Genomic DNA, 23,097 nt, shown 5'->3' on the forward strand with positions numbered 1-23,097 from the left:
TTCAGTATTTATTTGTAGTAAATTCACGCATAACATTTTTTTTAGATATTCTGTAATCAACCTGTTCAGAAACATTTTTTCACAATTCTGGAGCAGGTGGGATTTCAACCCAGGTCTTTTGGCTTAGAGGTAGTGACATTATCACTGCACCACAAGTGTCTTAGCACAATTCTTTTAATGCCATTCTTATACTCCACTTTGCTGTTATTCTAATATCTCTGTGGATGCTCGGGCACTGAGCAAGTTTGAGGAGGAGACAGACAAATTTTTAATTAGTAATGGGTTAAAGGGTTCTGGACAGTGGGCAGACAAGTTGAATTGAGGTCAAAATAAGATCATCCATGATCATACCAGATGGCGGGGCAAGTCAAGGGGCTGAATTTCCTACCGCTGCTTCAAGTTCTGATGTTCCTATCCCACACTTGACTCATTTGCCTGTCTCCACAAGTAACTTCATCCCCAATCTTCATCTGGTACTCCTTTCCCAGGCCACAATCCCCTATACTCAATACCTGTTAACCCTCTTTGAGCCCAGTAATTTTTAGCCCCAGTTCTTTCCATCATTCCTCTGCTACCCCTTCCCTAGTCCAAAATCTATGAACCAATCAAGTACGTTACCTACCATCCTTTTGGGGAATTGGCTTATTGTTGTGGTAAGAAAGATGACATTACTGAACTGTGGGCAATTGCCAGGTTTGTAATGGGGCAGAATGGTGATGTGGCAAATAATTATATCCAAAGTTTTCCCAGCAGTGCCCAGGAAATTAAAGCTCTATAACTGATGACTACTCATCAATTTCTGTAGAGTCGGCATTTATATCTACCAAGGTGCTATAGATAAGTAATTTTCACACGTTACACACTATTTTAAAAAAGTTCTTAAACAGGAGACCAGGAAGTAAAGCTTAACAAAAAGACCAAAAACGCTTGCACTCTCTAATTTTGAATATATTTTCTTTTTGCCAACAAACTTGCATAAATGTTCACATACACAGGTAAATATGTAAATGAGTATGCAGTTCACTTACCCAATCATGATCTCTATTGCTCATTTTGCTCGTCAAAATTGCATTAACCAAGTTAAGATTCCCACTTAGCTAAATGAGGAATTTATATTGAACCATCGTAGTAAAGATCAATACCTTGTCGGTTCTAATATGAATTGAGAATTGTTAGATTTTGATTCATTAATTTGTGGCAGCAAATGTAGCAATTAGGCAGGGCACCTGCTGATTGTTGCCTTCTGTTTTGATATTATAATTTGTGGAAGATTTAGTATTATTAGATTTCATTTGCAATGTGATTTGCAACAGTTTTAATTGATTTTTGAAAAGTGAAAATGTTAGACTAATTAGGTTTTTCAAATGTCTTATTAAATAGGTTCATTTCAACCATCAAATGAGCTAATGCTGAAGTTCTACAGTTACTACAAGCAAGCAACCTTGGGGCCCTGCAACACAACCCGACCTGGCTTCTGGGATCTTATTGGCAAATACAAATGGTGATCACAATTGCTATATAGTTTACTGATTGTGTACAATTGTCTAGCTGTACTTGCAGATACATGGGAACATCACCCCCTGCAAGTTTCTCTTCAAGGCACGCACCATCCTGACTTGGAAATAAAACATCAGCCCTTCACAGTTCCTGGGTAAAAATTCTGGAACTATCTCCTTTACACTCCAAAAACTATTGCGTTCATGAAAGCAGCTTACCACCATTTTCTTGGGCAATAAATGCTGGTGTAGTCAGTGAAGCTCACATCCCTTTGAATGAATAGGAGTAAAAAGGGGAGAGTTGAATGGATAGGTCCAGATGGAGCTCAGAGAGAGATGAAACTAGTAGATAAACAAGGAGATTATGGATAGCAGGCCAGTTGAAAAGAAATGCTGAATATGGAGTGATAATAAGAGCGAAGAGTGATAAAATGGGTGAGCTATACTAAATCAATCCATATAATGTGATAACGAGCCTAGGAATACATGAGAACGGATAATTTATAGCTGTGTCTCCAATTGTCTCCACATCCCTCCTAACTTCAGCATTAGCATAACATAATTTCCTAGCAAATAATCGTTCTAACAAAGACCCACCAGGCTTAAAACAATAACTCTGCTTTCTTGTCATAGATGCTGCCAGACCTGCTGAGTTTCTCCATCAATCTCTGTTTTTGTTTCAGATTTCCAGCATCCACAGTTCTTTTGTTTTATTTTAGATTAGATTAGATTATTTAGTGTGGAAACAGGCCCTTCAGCCCAGCAAGTCCACACCGACCCGCCGAAGCGCAACCCACCCAAACCCATTCCCCTACATTTTACCCCTTCACCTAACACTACGGGCAATTTAGCATGGCCAATCCACCTAACCTGCACATTTTTGGACTGTGGGAAGAAACCGGAACACCCGGAGGAAACCCATGCAGACACGGGGAGAATGTGCAAACTCCACAGAGTCAGTCGCCTGAGGCGGGAATTGAATCCAGGTCTCTGGCGCTGTGAGGGAAAAGTGCTAACCACTGTGCAACCACTGGTGACATAACATTTAATATGAGAACCAGGCCATTCAGGCAGTGATGACAGGTTGCAATTCTTCACAAAGGAAAGGAGAAACCTTTCCTGAATACAAACTGTTGAGGCTAAGTTAATTGAAAATTTAAGAACATAACAATCTCAGTTTAAAAGTAAAAGATTGGTATATGAAGTTTGATACAGATTAATAATGATTTAATTCAATAGTAGAGCAGACTTGAGGGAATGAATGGTCTACATCTTTTATTATTCTTTATCATGAATTGTTACATAAGAAACATGCATCTTTTTATAAATTATTTCTGATTGGTGCTTCTACTGCATTTGCAATCACTGTACTTGAATACTGCTATGGACAGTTGCTGAATTGTAGTTAAGTTGATCATATCCTTTAATTTATTGCTTCTTTCTCAAGATCATAGATTGTGCTTTTCAAATCCCCTATAAATTCCTAATATAAAAATTTAAATTTTATATTGGTTAACTTTATTAATTTGACCACATATGTTTTGTGGGTCTCTGCTAGTACAAAACTAAATTGCTGCATTGTAGATTCTTAGTTTGTGTGAATTGGTTAGTAAATAAAAGGGATTAAAATTCAAAAGCAACTCCTTGACTCAAAAATACATTCAGATATTTCCTAAAGACATAAGGTGTTCTGTATAAATGCAATTTTTCCTTAAGTATGGCCCAATTCTGTCTTGCTATAAAGAATATCTTTTATATACATTTAGTAATGGTTGGTAGGTGACGGTAGGTAGTAGGTAAAAACAATGACTGCAGATGCTGGAAACCAGATTCTGGATTAGTAGTGCTGGAAGAGCACAGCAGTTCAGGCAGCATCCAAGGAGCAGCGAAATCGACGTTTCGGGCAAAAGCCCTTCATCAGGAATAAAGGCAGAAAGCCTGAAGGGTGGAGAGATAAGCTGGAGTAGGGTGCGGGTGGGGAGAAAGTAGTTGATTTTGGCATAGAGATCTTGATGGATTTTTAACACTTGCAAGTTGCCCTCCATCAGGGTTACAGAGATCACAATTCTGATGTTCATATATTTTGAATTGCTTCTTATGAAATAAATCATCCTTTATCTTTAAATCAGAACTCATCTACCCTGGTCAATCATAAATATCAGCTTTAATGTTCGACCAATGTTGGCTGGAGAATGTGGTAAAGGGATTTTTTTTCCTCATAGTGGACGTGAAATGCTCCTGACTGACAAATGCATATCTGTTTCCTTTATGCATAGTATTGTGATGTAGAAGTTGCATTTCTCTAAACAAACACCATGGTTGCTGAGGTTAACCTTCACTAAATTTTCAGTGATAACTGTTTTTTGTTTGACTTTTTTAATGTTGTGTTCATTTATTGTTCTTATAATGTTCCTGGTTTCTTTTTGTTTAAATTTTAGCAGCAGCAAGCAGATGCTGGGGAAAAAGATGAATAATTGTTTTGTCTTTGTTCCCTGACAGTTATCTAAGAGAGCTGAAATAAATCTGTTCACTGTTCAATAATTACTAGGTTTAGTACTTCAACAAATGTGTTTGCCATGTATGAAGTAACATTGGCTTTACTCCCTGTCCAACCATTAATATTGCAGCTAATGACTAGTCTTTTCTTTTGTTAAAACTGCCTTACTTTTAATGGGAAATATGAAATTAAACTTGTGAAAGTTTCTCCCACATTAAAAGTTCACCATGTTCAGAAGGTCACTATGAAATATGGTACTTTGAGATTTCCAACTATTGTTTAAGCAGAAAAAGTTGCAGTAGCTCTTATGTGCCAAAGTAATATGATAAAGGGGAAAATTGCAGTTTCATAAACTGGTCAAGACCAGCAGAATATTAACTTTTCAAAATTAATGACTAAACTATAAGTAGCGTGAATGTTTTAAGATTTTGGGTTATTTTTTGTTTAAATTTAGAGGAACATTGTATGCCCATGGCAGCTTAAAAAAAATCTTGTTCAGATATGTTTATGTTATTTTATGGAAAGATGCTAAATGGGGATTAAATGTTTCCTCTTCGAGATGCTTTGGGAGTGGTAAACAATCTTCAGCTTTTGCAGATCTGCACAGCAATGAAAGAGACTTACTAGCATTTGTGCAGTGCTTTTCACAACCTCAGGCTGTCAAAGTGCTTCACTGCCAAGATTTGCTAATTCAACATCTTTGGTTTCAAGGTTTGCACTTCCATCTGTTGAGGCAGAAGGCTATATTTTTAAAATCCACTCCAGTGATTTGAATACATAATCCAGGCTGTCACTTTTCTTGTGGAGTTCTGGCAAGTGCAGTATTGTTAGGAGGTCTGTTTTTGGACTGTGGCCTCTACTGTTTCATTTGGAATGAAAGATGCCACAGCTGATTACAATACTGACAAAGACATTCATCGAATGTCCTTGGCAATGTTTATTTCTTATCCAACATTACTATGCTAGATTTATCTGGTCAGCTCTCACTTGTTTGTGGGACCTTGTGCACAGCATTATCTGGCTTATTGACTGTACTTAAACTGCTTCGTTGATCATGAGGTGGTTCTTGGATATCCTGAATTTATGAGAGAAGTTGCTTGGATGGAAGTTGACTCTTTATCAATTTTGCTGAAAATGTGTTGCTGGAAAAGCGCAGCAGGTCAGGCAGCATTCAAGGAGCAGGAGAATCGACGTTTCGGGCAAGAGCCCTTCTTCATGCCTGAAAAAGGGCTCATGCCCGAAACGTCGATTCTCCTGCTCCTTGGATGCTGCCTGACCTGCTGCGCTTTTCCAGCAACACATTTTCAGCTCTGATTTCCAGCATCTGCAGCCCTCACTTTCTCCTCTTTATCAATTTTCCCTCTTTGCTTGATTCACACAGTGGGGAAACTGCATGAGGGTCACATCATAGCTAAGTCGAGAGTGTGGCGCTGGAAAAGCACAGCTGGTCAGGTAGCATCAGAGGAGCAGGAGAATCAATAAAGAGTCAACTTCCATCAATAAAGAGTCAAATTCTCTCAAATTCAGGATATCCAACAACTACCTGATGATCAACCAAGTAGTTTAAGTAAAGTCAATATGCCAGATAATGTGCTGCACAAGGTCACACAAACAAGTGAGACCTGACCAGATAAATCTAGCTTCGTAATGTTGGGTGAGAAATAAACATTGCCAAGGGAATTCGGTGAGTGTCTTCATCAGTATTGTACTTTGCTGTGGGATCTTCCATTCCAAAAGGAAACAGTAGAGGCCACAGTCCAAAAACAGACCTCCTAACAATACTGCATTGTCAGAACTCCACAAGGAAAGTGACAGCCTGGATTATGTGCTCAAATCACTGGAGAGGAACTTAGAAATATGGCCTTCTGCCTTAACAGATCTAAATGCAAACCTTGAAACCAAAAATGATGCATAAGCCCTTTGTTCAATCCTTCAGGGACACAGGATGCCAACTTGTGGATTGCTTCAGGGAACATCTCTGGGACAGCCACATCAACCAATCCCACCGCCCCCTGGCTGAACACTTCAATGCCCCCTCTCACTCACTCCGCAAAGGATATGCAGGTCCTGGGCCACCTCCATCACCAAACTCTTACCACCTGACGCCTGGAGGAAGAACGCCTCATATTCCGCCTTGGGATCCTGCAACCACACGGGATCAATGTAGATTTCAGCAGTTTCCTCATTTCCCCTTCCCCCCACATTATCCCAGTCCCAAGCCTCAACTTGGCACAGCCTTCTTGACCTATCTGTCACCTTTCCCATCTATCTGCTCAACCTTCCTCTCCGACCTATCACCTTCTCCCCCACCTTCATCCACTTATCACACTCAGTTACCTCCCCCCCTCCAACCTCACCCCTCTTCCATTTATCTCTCAGTCCTCCACCCCACAAGCCTCATCCCTGATGAAGGGCTCATGCCAGAAAGGTCGATTCTCCTGTTCCTCCGATGCTGCCTGACCTGCTGTGCCTTTCCAGCACCACACTTCCGACTGATCTCCAGCATCTGCAGTCCTCACTTTCTCCTCACCTCATAGATGGTAGAGACCTGCTGGATCACATGGCTGTTGCATAGTTTCTGGGTCTTTTCGTTTTGATTCATGAGCCAGTATCGCAGATCTTTTAGATCTTTAACGTTGCTCCATATTAATTGCACTATAATACACAGCTTCTATTTGTTTAGAATCATGTCAGAACTCTGAAAATTGTTGTTTTGAGTTAGACAATGATGAAGTCCAAATGAACAAATTTGTTTCGTTATAGATAATAGTCCAATGATTTGTAAATTAGGAATTTAAATTCATTTGGCTTTTTTGTTGGATAAAATAAAAACAGAAGGACGAGCCATTCAGTCCCTCTAGCGTGATCCATTAATCAATAAGATTATGCTGATCCAATCTTGACCTTAGCTTCACTTTTCTGCCTGTGCTTTAGAGACATTCTCTCCGTAGATCAGAAATAGGCTGGCTTTGGCATTTAATGTATTCAGTGACTCGGCCTCCAAAGCTCTCTGAATAAATAATTTGTAGATTTATCACACTCTTAGAAAATAAATTCCTTCTATTCTCTGAAGTAGTGACACTTTATTTTGAAAATTTGCCTTGTAATTGCAGATTTCTTCATGAGAAAACAACATCTTTTCAATTTCTTCCCTGTCAAGACCTTCAGAATATTATCTCTTTTGTAGCTATGGGTATGTTTGCCGAGTTGGGAAGTTGATCTGCAACTGTTTTTTCCTCAGTCTAGATGACATCTTCAGTGCTTTGGATCTTCCTGTGAAGTACTGCTGTGCTGTTTTCTGGAATTTATTTGGTTCAGTTCCTGTGACTTCTGGTTGTTCGTTGTAGTGGTTGGTATATTGGGTCTAGGCCTATGTGCTTTTTGATGCAGTCCGTGGATGAGTGCCATGTTTCTAGAAATTCTCTGGCTGTTCTTTATTTAGCTTGTCCTATGATCGTTGTGTTGTCCCAGTCGAATTATCTCTTTTAGTAAAATTAACTGTCTTTCATCTCTACCGTAAATATGATATGCCCAAATTGCTCAGTCTTTCATTATAAGACAATCTCTTGATTCCAGAAATCAACCTGGTATAAACTTTCTCTAAACTGCCTCTGATGTGGAGATATTTGTGTCATTGAGAGTAAAAGTTGGAGGAAGAGGAAAGAGCAGAAAATTTCATTTGTCAAGTTGGGCATTTCCTTTAAATTTTAAGTTGCCTGACATCGTAATAAATTCTTTCCACTGGGCTTTGAAGATTTAAATTTGAAATTTGCTGGATGTGGTTTAATATGATTGGAGCTTGAAAATTGGTTTGCATTTTGTCATAACTCATTAAAAGAAATGCCTTCCTGTGTTTATATTAGGGATGCTTGGAATTCCCTGGGAGACATGTCAAAAGAAGAAGCTATGATTGCCTATGTTGAGGAAATGAAAAAGGTAGGATAAATTATCGCACAGATTTTTGAAGCTCAGCTGATAACTGTGACTAAACCACAAATGTAATTATACACTTTCAAGGATCCATGTAAATGTTGAAGTATCCCAGAATGTGTTTGTTATTCCAAGAAAATGGTTGTTATAATTGTGAAAGCTGCTTTTAATTTTTGGGATTAAGGGAACAATGTGTGAATAAGTAAAGAAACTAATGACTTTTCGGTACTTGGATTCCATTGTGGTGTGAATTCATATAAATTATTTTGCATTGATCTTCAGCAGGGAATATGAAGTGCCAGAGACATAAGGCAAGCCAGAATCACATGGAATAAATTACTCAGTGGAACACAAGTTTACAAACCGAGAAAGCTCGAAGGCCTAAAGGGAATGAGGGAGGGAGCCAGAAGGATGGATAGACAATAGTGGGAAGGAAGGACCCAGACAGAGAGACAAGAGACAGAAAAGCAGGGAGACAGCCAGATGGATGGGAATGTGGGAGCTACACAAACGGGCAGGGAAGAGGAAGGTGGAGTTGGACATTCGGGTATTAAAGGAAGAGGTGCCATAAATTGGAAAACTGCCAATTCCAGTTTTGTTTCGGGTAGAGATGAGAAACACAAATTCTAAACTTATAATCCAAATATTTATTTTTAGGAAAGCAAGACTAGGGATGCTGAGATGAGGTAGGAGTCAATAAAAGGGAAAAACATACTTGACTTCATCCTCACTGATATGTTTGTCACAGATGCATTTGCCCACAAGATGCTGTGGGCAGTCAACAACAGGAGAATGGTACTTCAACACAATCTCCAACCTCATTGCTTGGCAAATCCCCCACATTACCATTACCATCCAGCTAGGAGTTCAAATCTGATTCAAAGAAGAGAGCAGGAGGACATGCCAAGAGCAGCATTGGCCATAACTTTAAAAATTAGCAGTCCAGCTGTTGAAACTACAAAACATGACTACTTGTATGATAAATGACAAAAGTAGCAAGTGTTAGAGCTAACAGCTTCCCAACCAGTGGATCTGTTCTAAACTCTGGAGTCCTGCTGCATCCAGTTGTGAATGGTGATGGACAATTGTAAAACTCCACAAATAGTTCTGTGCTAAAGATGGGAGAGCTCAACATATCCATACAAAAGAGAAGACTGAAGCATTGTCAGCAGTTTTCAGCTAGAATTGTCAAGTGAATGATCCATCTCAGATTCCTACAGAATCCGCAGCATGCCAATCTTTAGTCAATTTGATGCACTCCATAGGATATCAAGAAATGGCTGAAGGCACTGGATACTGCAAAGGCTGTGGGCCTTGGCAACACTCCAGCAATAGTATTGAAGATATGTGCTTCAGAACTTGCTGTGCCTGTATCCAAGCTATTCTAGTATCGCTATGACACTAGAATCTATTTGACAATGTGGAAGCATGTCCAGGTCCTATGGACAAATCCAACCCAGCCCCATACTACTTGTCCATCAGCTGATCATTAGTAAAATCATGGAAGGGCTTTTCAACAGTGCTGTCAAGCAGTATCTGCTTAGCAATAACTGACACTGAGCTTGGATTCTGCCAGGGCTACTCCGATCTTGACATCATTACAGCCTTGTTTCAAAAATGAACAGAAGAATTGAATTCTGGAAGTGAGGTGAGAGTGACAGTCCTTTAACATCAAGTCTGCATTTGACTGAGAATGACATCAAGGAGCCCTAGCAAACTGGAATCAGTAGGAAAGTTCTCTAAGTACATGCGTAGCACAAAGGAAAATGTTTATGCTTGTTAAAGGTCAGTAATTGGGGCTCCAGAACATCTCTGCAGTTCCCGAGCACAACCATTTAATTTGCTTAATATGTCAGAAGTGGAATGTTTATTGGACAATTTCTAAAATCGCTGGCAATTCCTCAGATAGTGATGTAGTCCTTGTCCATACACAGCAAGATGTTGGTGATGGAGTGGGCAACAGTTGGAACTTGAACCCAGCCTTCCAGATCCAGGGTAGAGACACTACAGCTGTGCACACAAGGGCTGAGAATTCAAATTTTGCATCGACTGTGGCAAGATTTGAACCACAGTCCCCAGAATATTAGCTGGGTTTCTGCATTAATAGTCTAACAATAAAACCATTATTGTCCATCAATGCCCCCTCTGACCTATCACCTTTTTCGTCACCTTCATCCACCTAGCACTCTCCTAGCAACCCCCCCCCCCCCCCCCCAATCCACCTATCGCTTTCCCAGGTACCTTTCCCCCCCAGCCTCCCCCATATTTATCTCTCAGCCCTGATCCACAAGCCTCGTTCCTGATGAAGGGCTTATGCCCGAAACATTGATTCTCCTGCTCCTCGGATGCTGCCTGACGTGCTGTGCTTTGCCACACTCTCAACTGATCTCCAGCATCTGTAGTTGTCCCTTTCTCCTAATATAATACCACCTGACTATCACCTCCCTATAATAATACGTTCGGGACACCACCCATGCCCTCCACCTGCTCCATGATTTTCGCTTCCCCGGTCCCCAACGCCTTATCTTCACCATGGACATCCAGTCCCTGTACACCTCCATCCCCCATTACAAAGGACTCAAAGCCCTCCGCTTCTTCCTTTCCCGCCGTACCAACCAGTACCCTTCTATTGACACCCTCCTTCGACTGACTGAACTGGTCCTCACCCTGAACAACTTCTCTTTCCAATCCTCCCACTTCCTCCAAACGAAAGGAGTAGCCATGGGCACCCGCATGGGCCCCAGCTATGCCTGCCTCTTCGGAGGATATGTGGAACAGTCCATCTTCCGCAACTACACTGGCCCCACCCCCCACCTTTTCCTCCGCTACATCGATGACTGTATCGGCGCCGCCTCGTGCTCCCACGAGGAGGTTGAACAGTTCATCCACTTCACCAACACATTCCACCCTGACCTCAAATTCACCTGGACAGTCTCAGATTCCTCCCTCCCCTTCCTCGACCTTTCTATTTCTATCTCAGGCGACCGAATCAACACGGACATCTACTACAAACCGACCGACTCCCACAGCTACCTGGACTACACCTTCTCCCACCCTGCCCCCTGTAAAAACGCCATCCCATTCTCCCAATTCCTTTGTCTCCGCCGCATCTGCTCCCAGGAGGACCAGTTGCAAAAACGTACAACCCAGATGGCCTCCTTCTCCAAGGACCGCAATTTCCCCCCCGATGTGGTCGACGATGCCCTCCACCGCATCTCTTCCACTTCCCGCTTCTCTGCCATTGAGCCCCGCCCCTCCATACGCCACCAGGACAGAACCCCACTGGTCCTCACCTACCACCCCACCAATCTCCATGTACAGCGCATCATCCGCCGTCATTTCCGCCACCTCCAAACAGACCCCACCACCAAGGATATATTTCCCTCCCCTCCCCGATCAGCATTCCGTAAAGACCACTCCCTCTGTGACTCCCTCGTCAGATCCACACCCCCCACCAACCCAACCTCCACTCCTGGCACCTTCCCCTGCAACCGCAGGGTGTGCAAGACTTGCGCCCACACCTCCCCCCTCACCTCCCTCCAAGGTCCCAAAGGAAACTTCCATATCCGCCACAAATTCACCTGCACCTCCACACAGATCATCTATTGCACCCTCTGCACCCGATGTAGCCTCCTCTATATTGGGGAGACAGGCCGCCTACTTGCGGAGCGTTTCAGAGAACACCTCTGGGACACCCGGACCAACCAATCCAACCACCCTGTGGCTCAACACTTCAACTCCCCTCCCACTCCACCAAGGATATGCAGGTTTTTGGACTCCTCCATCGCCAGACCACAACAACACGACTGTTGGAGGAAGAGCGCCTCATCTTCCACCTAGGAACCCTCCAACCACAAGGGATGAACTCGGATTTCACCAGTTTCCTCATTTCCCCTCCCCCCCACCTTGTCTCAGTCAAATCCATCAAACTCAGCACCGCCTTCCTAACCTGCAATCTTCTTCCTGACCTCTCCGCCCCCACCCCAGTCTGACCTATCACCCTCACCTTGACCTCTTTCCACCTATCGCATTTCCGACGCCCCTCCCCCAAGTCCCTCCTCTCTACCTTTTATCTTTGTCTGCTGGACACACTTTCCTCATTCCTGAAGAAGGGCTTATGCCCAAAACGTCGATTCTCCTGTTCCCTGGATGCTGCCTGACCTGCTGCGCTTTTCCAGCAACACATTTTCAGCTCCCTATAATAATATCCTATTATGCTCCATTTTGAAGTGTTTTGTTCTCTTATTTTAAAATGCTTTGAATTAGATTTTGTTTATTAGTACAGTATTTGCAAATGGAATTGCATCTATTATATTTGAATGAAGAAAAAGTCCTAGTAGCTTCCTACACTGCCTTTATTTTCATCTCATTTGGAAAGTGCTGACTGGAGAAAGTCGGCATGTTGAAAAGGAGTGTGTATGTAGTGTTAGGGCTTGAAACGTACAGCTCTGTGCCCATTTTCTGACTATCATATTGCTATGTATGTAAAGGTGGTACTGTACCAGGAATACCATCATTTACAAAATTTGCTTCCAAATTTGATGGAAGGCTGCTACTACACTTGGTTAATCTTTGAAACTGGGTAATAGTAACTAAGCTGAAACTTTTCACAATTCTGAAAGGAAAATAAAGAACAGGCCATCAAATTGAACAACATTTTAGTACTTTACAACAAAATGCTGGAACAGAACAATGATGTAAATGTTTTGTCCTCGTTTTAGACTGTCAAAGCGTCGCTCATTATTCAAAAGTCATATGCAAGAATGATGAGGATTTGAAGCTTTGTATGAAGTTGGAGTATGTATTAGTCACAATAAATCTGTTTACTAATTAATGTGAAGTAACAATCATCCTCACCTGTTCTTGCTAAAATCATATACTATTCTGTTTTTACTCTTTTCACTTGGCATAACTCTCTGCTTGCTTTCTGTAGCAGTCCCTGGCTTTTTTTGGAAGCGTTGAGTTTTTTTAAGAATGTAAGTTAGATCTATGTAAATATACTGCAAATACAGCATTTTTTATTTCAAGGATCAGACCAAACATTGAATCGGTACTGCAACTGAACAGATTGTGGACATCTACCAAGGAGCAATTTCATTGTTTGCTCAAATTTGCACCTAAAGTAAAATTGATTTGCTAAGAAGAATCTTACTTATGTCCAATTACTTTAAATTGAGAAACTGTCTAAAGGTGTTTTTGTTTTATTTTGTTTCTGTGCTTTGAATAAATTAATTACAGTTATGTTGTACCATTATTCTAAAAAAAATCCAAGGTACTTGATAGAAACATAATTAGGCAACGCTTGATATTGAGCATATGAAGGTCGTAATAGGAGGGCTGTATAAACATTTGGTCAAACAAGAGATTTTAAGAAAAGTTAATAAGTTTATGGAAGGAATTCTGGAGCTTTGAGCCAATATGGCTGAAGGATTTTATAGTACAGCCTTTTGACCCATTTGAGTCTGCACTGACAGAAAACTACTCAAATCCTCACTAGTCACACTTTCTAGCACCTGGTCCAAAGCCTTGAATATTATGACATTTCAAGTACTCTACCAAGTACTTTTTAATGGTTGTAACTTTTCCTACCTCACTTATCCTCCCAGGCGGTGCATTCCAGATTCCCACCATCCTCTGGGTGAAAAGCTTTTCCTCATCCCCTCTAACTCCTGCATTCCACCTTAAAACTTTGTCTGCTTGTTATTGACCCTCCAATTAGGAAAGAGCTGTTTCCTATTAGCTGTATCCATGCCCCTCATAATCTTCAAGACAATCACCTGATGAAGGAGCGTCGCTCCGAAAGCTAGTGTGCTTCCAATTAAACCTGTTGGACTATAACCTGGTGTTGAGTTTTTTAACCTCATAATCTTATACGCTTCAATCAGGTCCCCTCTCTGTCGTCTCTGCTCCAGAGAAAACAACCTGAGCTTATCCAGATTTTCTTTATAGCTGAACTGCACCATTTCAGGCAACAATGTGGCGAAGCTTCTCTGCACCAACTCCAGTACAATCACGTCATTCTTATATTTCGGTGACCAGAACTGCAAACAGTGCTTCAGCTGTGACCTAACCCAAATCCTATACAGCTCCAACATAGCCTCTCGGCTCTTAAAAGTATCCTTTTGAACTACCCTATTAACCTGTCCTGCCACCTTCAGGGATGTGTGGACAAGTACCCCAAGAGCTGTCTGTTTCCCTGAGCTTCCTAGCATCCTGCCATTCAGAGTATTCCCTTGTCATCTTACTTCTTTGAAACTGCATCATCTCACACTTTTCAGTGTTAAATTCCATCTGCCACAGATATATCCAACTCGTTTATATCCTCCTGTAACCTAAGACCACTTTCCTCACCAACTATTCTTAAATCGTTCACAATTCTTTCACCATTAACATTGAATTTCATGAAGCACACATCTACTAGTTCCTCCCAATCAAAATTCACCTCTCATTGTAATTGGTCCTAGCTGCTCTCAAGATAGTCAAGTTCCTTTCTACTCATTAACAGCCCTCAGAGTTTTGTATTATCAGATAACGTGATACCAACACAGCCAGGTAGGAACAAATTACTGCAGATGTTGGAATTTGTATTTAAATCAAAAAATGCTGGCGATCACAGTGGGTCAGGGAGCATCCATAGACAGAAAGCAAGCTAACGTTTTGAGTCTAACTGCCTCTTCATCAGCTCTGATGAAGAGTCACCTAGGCTCAAAACATTAGCTTGCTCTCTCTCCATGGATGCTGCCTGACCTTCTGTGACTTCCAGCATTTTTTTGTTTGTTTTCACTGCCACAGACAATCTGTTGCATGCTTTCAACATTTTTAAATGATAATGCTCATGGAACTTCAGTGGTTACTTTCTTTTGCAGACACATTTTCTATTCGGCACCAGAGGTGACTGATCGAAAATGGCATGTATTCTAGATTGAGTTTCTGCTATGGACTTTCATGTCACTGAACAGGCTAACTCCTAACTGCAGATCTTTGGTTACATGCAGCAGGGCATCCCACAAGGTTGTGGAAGCCAGAGTGCAGTAATTGCATCATTTTCTTGCTGTCTCTGCAGCTGAGCTATCTCATCACTAAGATGTTTGGGGTTGCACTTTGATGAACAAGTTGTTGTCATTTTAAACAATTGGTAATGATGACCTCCCAGACCTTAGCATTGAAATTAAAATAAAACAAAGAACTACAGATATTGGAGATCTGAACCAAAAACAGAAACTCTTCAGTTCTGATTATGAGTCACTGGATTTGAAATGTCAACTCTGCTTTTTTCCCACGAATGCGACCAGAAGCACTGAGTTTTGCCAGCAATTCTGTTTTGGTTAACATTGACGCTGTTGTGCTTAATGGAGAGCTTCAGAGTATCTTTGAATACTCTTCTTTCTTCTTCTTTGAAAAATTAATAGAGTTAAGAAAACAAAACCTGGCAGAGGCAATGTTTTTTGGCTATCCAGTCCCAGTGGCCAATCTGTCATAATCGATTTTGCAGGACCTTTGCTTAAATATTTATAGCCTTGGCTTCAGAAAGGCACGAGGGTTGTTTGGAGATCCTGTTGAGTTCAGATCATGAAGCGGAAACATTACTGATGGAATTTTTCGTGTGCTGTTCTATGTCATTGAAGCACAGTCCTGGTCACCAGTGTGGTACAGGAGTGTGGTCATGGCACTGATTTATCCATTGGGAGTTTATAGAGGTCTTTGTTGTCAAATCGTGGATGCTACTGACAGTATAAAGCTGAGCTAGTACAGCTGATGTGTTGGTTTGCCTTGTCAGCGTTGGCCTTTTGAGAGGGGCAGCTGCCAAGGTCTTGGAAGTGCTCAGCATATTGCAGAGTCTATCCTTCAGTATGCATGGCAGATGGCATATTTGACTGACTAGGTGTGGGTTGGTATGGGTTTGAATTATGCCAGACATAATGTCACTGTTTTAGGTCATCATCTGGGCTCTGGAGGAGTTTAGTACAGTTGGATATTTTAAATTCTATTTTTCTAATGTTGAGTTGGGTGTATGAAAGTTCTGCATGTCCTTTAAATCTGCATTCTTGTCTGTCCTTGAAGGTTGACAAAACAACCTTGGTAAAAACAATGACTGCAGATGCTGGAAACCAGATTCTGGATCAGTGGTGCTGGAAGAGCACAGCAATTCAGGCAGCATCCGAGGACAGGCAAAATCTGTATCAACCAACACCTAGTCAGCCAAATATTCCACCTGCCATGCATATTGAAGGAGAGACTCTGCAACTCTATCTTGATAATTTCTTTCCTTTTTATGGAGTAAAGGTGTCACTAACAAGGCTGTAATTTACTACCTTTTTCCTATTTGATCTTGAACTGATGGGTTCTCTAGGCCATTTCAGAGGCCAATTAAGAGCCACCACATTGCTGTGGGCCTACAGTCACATGCAAATTTCCTCCCTTAAATTACATTAGTGAACCAAATGGTATTAGTGTTATTGACAATGGTTACATGATTGCATTTGACTTGCTTGTAACTTCCAGATTTTATTGAATTCAAATTTCCACCACCTACCATGATAGGATTCAAATCATATTTAGGGTGGCACGGTGGCTCAGTGGTTAGCTCTGCTGCCTCACCTGGGTTTGATTTCACCCTCCGGCAACTGTCTGTTTGGAGTTTGCACATTCTCCCTGTGTCTGTGTGGGTTTCCTCTAGGTGCTCCGGTTTCCTCTCTCAATCCAAAGATGTGCAGGTTAGGTGAACTTTGAGCTAACTTGCTCATAGTGTTCAGGGATGTGTAGGTTAGGTGCATTAGTCAGAGGTAAATGTTGAGTAATAGGTTAGAGGATGGGTCTGGATGGGTTATTCTCCAGAGGGTAGATGTGGACCTGTTGGGCAAAATGGCCTGTTTCCACACTGTAGGAATTCTATGATATGCCTAAAGCATTAGCCTGGAGTTCTGGATCACCACATTGTAACAACATCTTCACCTACCCATAAATATGATGATGTTAGGGGAAAGCCTATATAGAGTTGTTTCCCTGTGTAGCTGGGATCAGAGCCCTGCCTACTCACAGTTCCAGAATAAAAAACACAATCTGGAGGCAATGCTATATTTTAATTCCAATATGAGTTGTGTACTACGTGTAATTTGGTTATTAAGGAGTTAATCGGCATCTATTCTGGTTTGAGAATTAAAACACCAACAACAGCTTATTTATAGAAACAGATATTACATCATTAGTGAATGTGAATGTAAACATTAAATTTCCATTTAAAAATCAAGATATGGCTCTCTATTTCTAACCTACTTCTCTTGAGGTTGAACAAAAATAACTGCTGCATATTCACTTCATAATTAAAATGTAATGAAATTTCCCAGCAGATCTTTGTTCCTCAGTGGAAAAAAATTTAAAATGCCATACTGTTTTATTTAAACTTTTGATGTATCACTTAATCAGTATTATTTGTAGAATATTTTTGGTGCACTTTTTTTAAAGTTCAGTAATAGAAAAAGACATGTTAGTATTGATTGTGCCATTTAAGTTACCCTTTCAAGATCTGCAATATCTTTCCTTAACGACTGCGCATCTCTCTCTCTCTCTCTCTCTCTCTCGGTCCTTCTTGACTAAGCTCATGATCATCTACAGTCATATTTCCTTATGTGATTTGGTTTGATTTGATTTATTTATTGTGACGTGTACCAAAGTACAGTGAAAAGCTTTGTTTACGAGCAGTACAGGCAAATCACAGTAAGCAAGGATATACAGATCAGAATGACAGAGGCATACAGGTTACATTGCACAATCATGCACTAGGAGAGAGCAATGTTAGTAAGGTCAGCATTATTTGAGGCTAGAGAGTTCATTGATCAGTCTAATAATGGCCGGGGAGAAGCTGTTCCTGAACCAGCATGTGTTCAGGCTTCTGTATCTTCTGTGTGATGGGAGAGGTTGTAGGAGATCATTACAGGCGTAAAATTGGTCCTTGGTAATGGTGACAGCCTTTCTGTGTCCATGGATGGAAGGTTGGCAGCTGCAATGGTCTCGGCTGCACACACCACCTTCTGTAGTTTATTACCGTCTTGGGCAGAGCAGTTGCCATACCAGGCCATTATGCACCTGGACAATATGCTTTCATTGATGCATCTGTCGAAGTCAGTGAGGGTCCTTATGGGTGCGCCAAATATCCTGAGCTGTCTGAATAAGAAATATTGTGCTGGCTTAACCATTGCATCTACTTGGGAAGTCCAGGACCGATTGTCTGTTATTGTCACTCTGTGGAACTTGACACTCTCCAGCCTCTCAACCTCTGTTCCATTGATACAGATAGTGATGTGTTCTCCTCCTTTCTTTCTGAAAGCAATGATCAGTTCTTTAGTTTTGCTGACGTTGAGAGAGAGGTTGTTCTCAATGCACCATGTCACCAAGCTCTCTCTTTGCCCTTCTGTATTTTGATTTGGTGTCCAATTTTATTTGGTAATGCTAGAACAAAGCTCCATGGATATCTATCCAAGTGAAATGTATTATATAAATATAAGTTATTGACATTGCAAAGCACAAATAGTAAATCAATAAATGACCATTAATCAACTTGAGATAAGTGCAGTTAGAAATACAAATATGATCTGCAAGTCGGTAGAGGCTGCAGGTTAACACAGATTGGAATCTAAATGTTAAACAGTAAATGACATTTGGGAAGGGCAACAAGTGAAGAAAAGGTAGAAGGGTAGCTCAATTAATTAACTATGGTATTACACAATAGAGAGGAATAACCGAAATTCAGGAAAATATGGTTTGAGTGCAGATGTGAAATGGTAAAGGTAAGAAGTCATTTATAGATGTGGTATACAGGACCCCTAACAGTGACCACATAGTAGGGTGGAATATAAAGGTAGAAATAATGGGAGCTTGTCAGAAAAGTGGACCGATCGTGGGCAGTTTTAATCTATGCATAGACTGAAAAAATGCAGGTTGGAGCTGGGGTGAGGTGGGGCTAGGAGAAATGAGAAAACTGGTGAAATCCACATTGATGCAATGGGGTTGAAGTGTTCCAAGGCAGAAGATGAGGCATTCTTCCTCCAGGTGTCGGGTGGTGAGGGAGCGGCGGTGGAGGAGGCCCAGGACCTGCATGTCCTCGGCAGAGTGGCAGGGAGAGTTGAAATGTTGGGCCACAGGGCAGTGGGATTGATTGCTGCGGTGTCAATAGACAATAGGTGCAGGAGTAGGCCATTCAGCCCTTCGAGCCTGCACCGCCATTCAATATAATCATGGCTGATCATTCCTAATCAGTATCCTGTTCCTGCCTTATCTCCATAACCCTTGATTCCACTATCTTTGAGAGCTCTATCCAACTCCTTCTTAAATGAATCCAGAGACTGGGCCTCCACTGCCCTCTGGGGCAGAGCATTCCACAGAGCCACCACTCTCTGGGTGAAGAAGTTTCTCCTCATCTCTGTCCTAAATGGTCTACCCCGTATTTTTAAGCTGTGTCCTCTGGTTCGGCACTCACCCATCAGTGGAAATATGTTTCCTACTGCCAGAGTGTCCAATCCTTTCATAATCTTATACATCTCAATCAGATCCCCTCTCAATCTTCGAAACTCAAGGGTATGCAAGCCCAGTCGCTACAGTCTTTCAGTGTAAGGTAATCCTGCTATTCCAGGAATTGACCTCGTGAACCTACGCTGCACTCCCTCAATTGCCAGAATGTCTTTTCTCAGATTTGGAGACCAGAACTGCACACAGTACTCCAGGTGTGGTCTCAGCAGGGCCCTGTACAGCTGCAGAAGCACCTCTTTGCTTCTATACTCAATTCCTCTTGTTATGAAGGCCAGCATGCTATTAGCCTTCTTCACTACCTGCTGTACCTGCATGCTTGCCTTCATTGACTGGTGTACAAGAACACCCAGATCTCTCTGTACTGCCCCTTTACATAAATTGATTCCATTGAGGTAGTAGTCTGCCTTCCTGTTCTTGCTACCAAAGTGGATAACCATACATTTATCCACATTAAACTGCATCTGCCATGCATCTGCCCACTCACTTAACTTGTCCAGGTCACCCTGTAATCTCCTAACATCCTCCTCACATTTCACCCTGCCACCCAGCTTTGTATCATCAGCAAATTTGCTAATGCGGTACCCCACTGGTCACTGCCTGCCATTCCGAAATGGAGCTGTTTATCACTACCCTTTGTTTCCTATTAGCCAACCAATTTTCAATCCAATCTAGTACTTTGCCCCCAATACCATGCACCCTAATTTTACTCACTAACCTCCTATGTGGGACTTTATCAAAAGCTTTCTGAAAGTCCAGGTACACTACATCTACTGGATCTCCCTCGTCCAACTTCATAGTTACATCCTCAAAAAATTCCAGAAGATTAGTCAAGCATGATTTCCCCTTCATAAATCCATGCTGACTCTGTCCTATCCTGTTACTACTATCCAGATGTGCAGTAATTTCATCCTTTATAATAGACTCCAGCATCTTTCCCAACACTGAGGTCAGACTAACTGGTCTATAATTACCTGCTTTCTCTCGCCCACCTTTCTTAAAAAGTGGTATAACATTAGCCACCCTCCAATCCTCAGGAACTGACCCCGAATCTATTGAACTCTGGAAAATAATCACTCACGCATCCACGATTTCCCGAGCCACCTCCTTCAGTACCCTGGGATGCAGACCTGGAGATGTTCCCTAAAGCGCTCTGCTAGGAGGAGTCCAGACTCCCCAATGTAGAGGAGACCGAGTCGGGAGCATCAGATACAATAAATGACATTGGTGGATGTGCAGGTAAAACTTTGGATGTGAAAGGCTCCTTTGGGGCTTTGGATGGAGATGAGGGACGACGTGTGGGCACAGGTTTTACAATTCTTGCGTGGCAGGGGAGGGTGCCAGGAAGGGAGGGTGGGTTGTTGGGGGGCATGGACCTGACTAGGTAGTCACAGAAGGAACGGTCTTTGCGGAAAGCGGAAATGGGTGGGGAGGGAAATATATCCCTGGTGGTAGGGTCCGTTTGGGTGGTGGCGGAAATGTCGTCGGATTATGTGGTTTATGTGAAGGTATTCAGGCTAAAATTAACATCCAAGAAATAGCTGTAAATTGAGGAAATAGACTGGAGAAATAAAAATAAATTGCTACAGATTTTATTTTTAAAATGTTCATGGCATGGGTGTTAACTGGCTAAGTCAGAATTTATTATCCATCCCTAGTTGCTCAGAGGTCAGTCTAGAATTATCCACAATGCTGTGACTCTTTCATCCTATGGAGACCAGAACAGGTAAGGATGGAATATTTCCTGAAGGGCATAAATGAACCAGATGGATTTTTATGATAATTGGAAAGGGTTGCATGGTCGTCATGACCTATGAAGGGATACTGGGTCAGTTAGAACTATATTCACTGGAATTTAGAAGAAGAATCAACGTTTTGGGCAAAAGCCCTTCATCAGGAACGGCTTTTGCCCGAAACGTCAATTTTCCTGCTCCTCGGATGCTGCCTGACCTGCTGTACTTTTTCAGCACCACTCTAATCTTGAACCTGTGGAATTGTGAAAGCAGTTGAAGCTAAAATATTGATTGCTTTCAAGAAGGAGTTAGACATAGTTCACAGGGCCGAAGGTATGGGGAGAAAGCAGGAACGTGGTACTGAATTAGATGGACGTCCACAATCTTATTGAATGGTGGAGACAGGTTCAAAGGACTGAATGACCTACTTATGCCTGTATTTTCTACATTTTGTGTCATCATTAAGCCAGCTTTTTATTCCAGATTTTTATTAAATTCAAATTATGGCATGATTCGACCCCGTGTCCTCCGAACATTGGCCTGGGAATCTGGATTACTTGTTCAGTCACATTGCCACTACATTATCACTTTGCCTGACTGGAGAAATGATACTGTGCAAAATATTGGAACTGCAAGTTGATAAGCCCCTGGGTCCTAATGGACTTCATCCTAGGATTTGAAAGCCTGTGCTTTTTAATTTTCTAAAATTCCGTAGATTTGAGGAAAGATCCATTCGATTGGAAAATAACAAATATACTTATTCAAAAAGCTAACTATTGTTGAATGTTACAGCAGGACACTTAGAAAACTCCTTGGTAATTGGGCAGTCAACATGGTTTTGTGAAAGGGAATTATGTTTAATCAATCTATTGGCTTCTTTGTGAGAAAGTAATCATGCTGTAATATAAAGAAGAACAAGTGGATTTACTGTCTTAGATTTTCAGAATACCTTTTGATAAGACACCATATATAAAAGATTATTGCAGAAAATAAAAGTTTGGGGTATAGTTTGAAGGAGTATAGGTATTGTTTGAAAATTGGCTGGCCAAACAGGACTCAGAGTAGAATTAAATCAGTCTTTCTCTGTTTGGGAAGATGTAACAAGTACTTAGTGAAAGGTACGAGTGCTGAAGTCTCAACTTTTTACAATTTACATAAGGTCATAAGACGTTAGAGGTTCCTTCTTGAAGAAGGACTCCTGCTCGAAACATCGATGTTCCTGCTCCTCAGATGCTACCTGACCTGCTGTGCATTTCCAGCACCACTCTAATCTTGATATAAGACGTTAGAGCAGATTGGGCAGTTCAGCCCATTGAAACCATTCAGCCTATTCAATGAGGCCACGGCTGTTCTAAAAACCCTCAATTCTACTTTCTTGCTTTTTCCCCATAGCCCTTGATTCCCTTGCTGATTAAAACTCTGTCTGCCTCAGCCTTGAAAATACATAATGATTTAGCCATAACAATCCTCTGCAGTGGAGAATTCCACAGATTGGTGATGCTCTGACAGAAGAAATTTGACTTAATATCAGAATAGAGGATCCTTCATTTATGCCGTCTGGTCCTAGACACACTCACAAGGGGAAACAATCGTTCAGTATGTACCCTGTCTAACCTTACTAAAATTAATTCATTTTTTTGATACTTGTAATACATGGGAATTGCAGAACTTGAACTTGTGATTATTTCCAGTATTGTGAGCCAAGTATATGAATTGTGTCTTGCAAATTGCTTCTTGCTTTGCTGCTTGCTATTTCCTTCCTTTTCTCATGCTTGATTCAACCATGTTTTTTCTGGAGGGCCTAAATAGAAGACATGCTGCAATGATGGGAGAAGAACAAGATTTAAGCTATTTTCTTGCAGTTCCAAATGTCAAACTTACTGGTGAATAGAATTTTCCAGCCCTACTTCAGTGTTCTTTT

At 41.5% G+C, this 23,097-nt stretch overlaps 1 protein-coding gene across 6 annotated transcripts in view; it reads left to right on the forward strand.

The window, feature by feature from the left end:
- The window catches only part of acbd5a (acyl-CoA binding domain containing 5a), a 79,908-nt gene that overhangs the window by 26,071 nt on the left and 30,740 nt on the right, over window positions 1–23,097 (forward strand). For 5 of the 6 annotated variants that reach the window (XM_043690533.2, XM_043690530.2, XM_043690529.2 and 2 more), the window contains exons 2-3: window positions 1,381–1,501; window positions 7,857–7,929. In XM_043690533.2, coding sequence (XP_043546468.1) covers window positions 1,407–1,501; window positions 7,857–7,929 — 168 coding nt within the window. In that variant the 5' untranslated portion in view covers window positions 1,381–1,406. The remainder of the gene's footprint in view (window positions 1–1,380; window positions 1,502–7,856; window positions 7,930–23,097) is intronic. The other variant, XM_087987454.1, reaches the window with a different exon arrangement.

This window comes from Chiloscyllium plagiosum, unplaced genomic scaffold, assembly GCF_037043375.1.
Source record: "Chiloscyllium plagiosum isolate Xiang-an unplaced genomic scaffold, Cpla_swu_hap1 HiC_scaffold_5, whole genome shotgun sequence".
Taxonomy (NCBI): Eukaryota; Metazoa; Chordata; class Chondrichthyes; order Orectolobiformes; family Hemiscylliidae; genus Chiloscyllium; species Chiloscyllium plagiosum.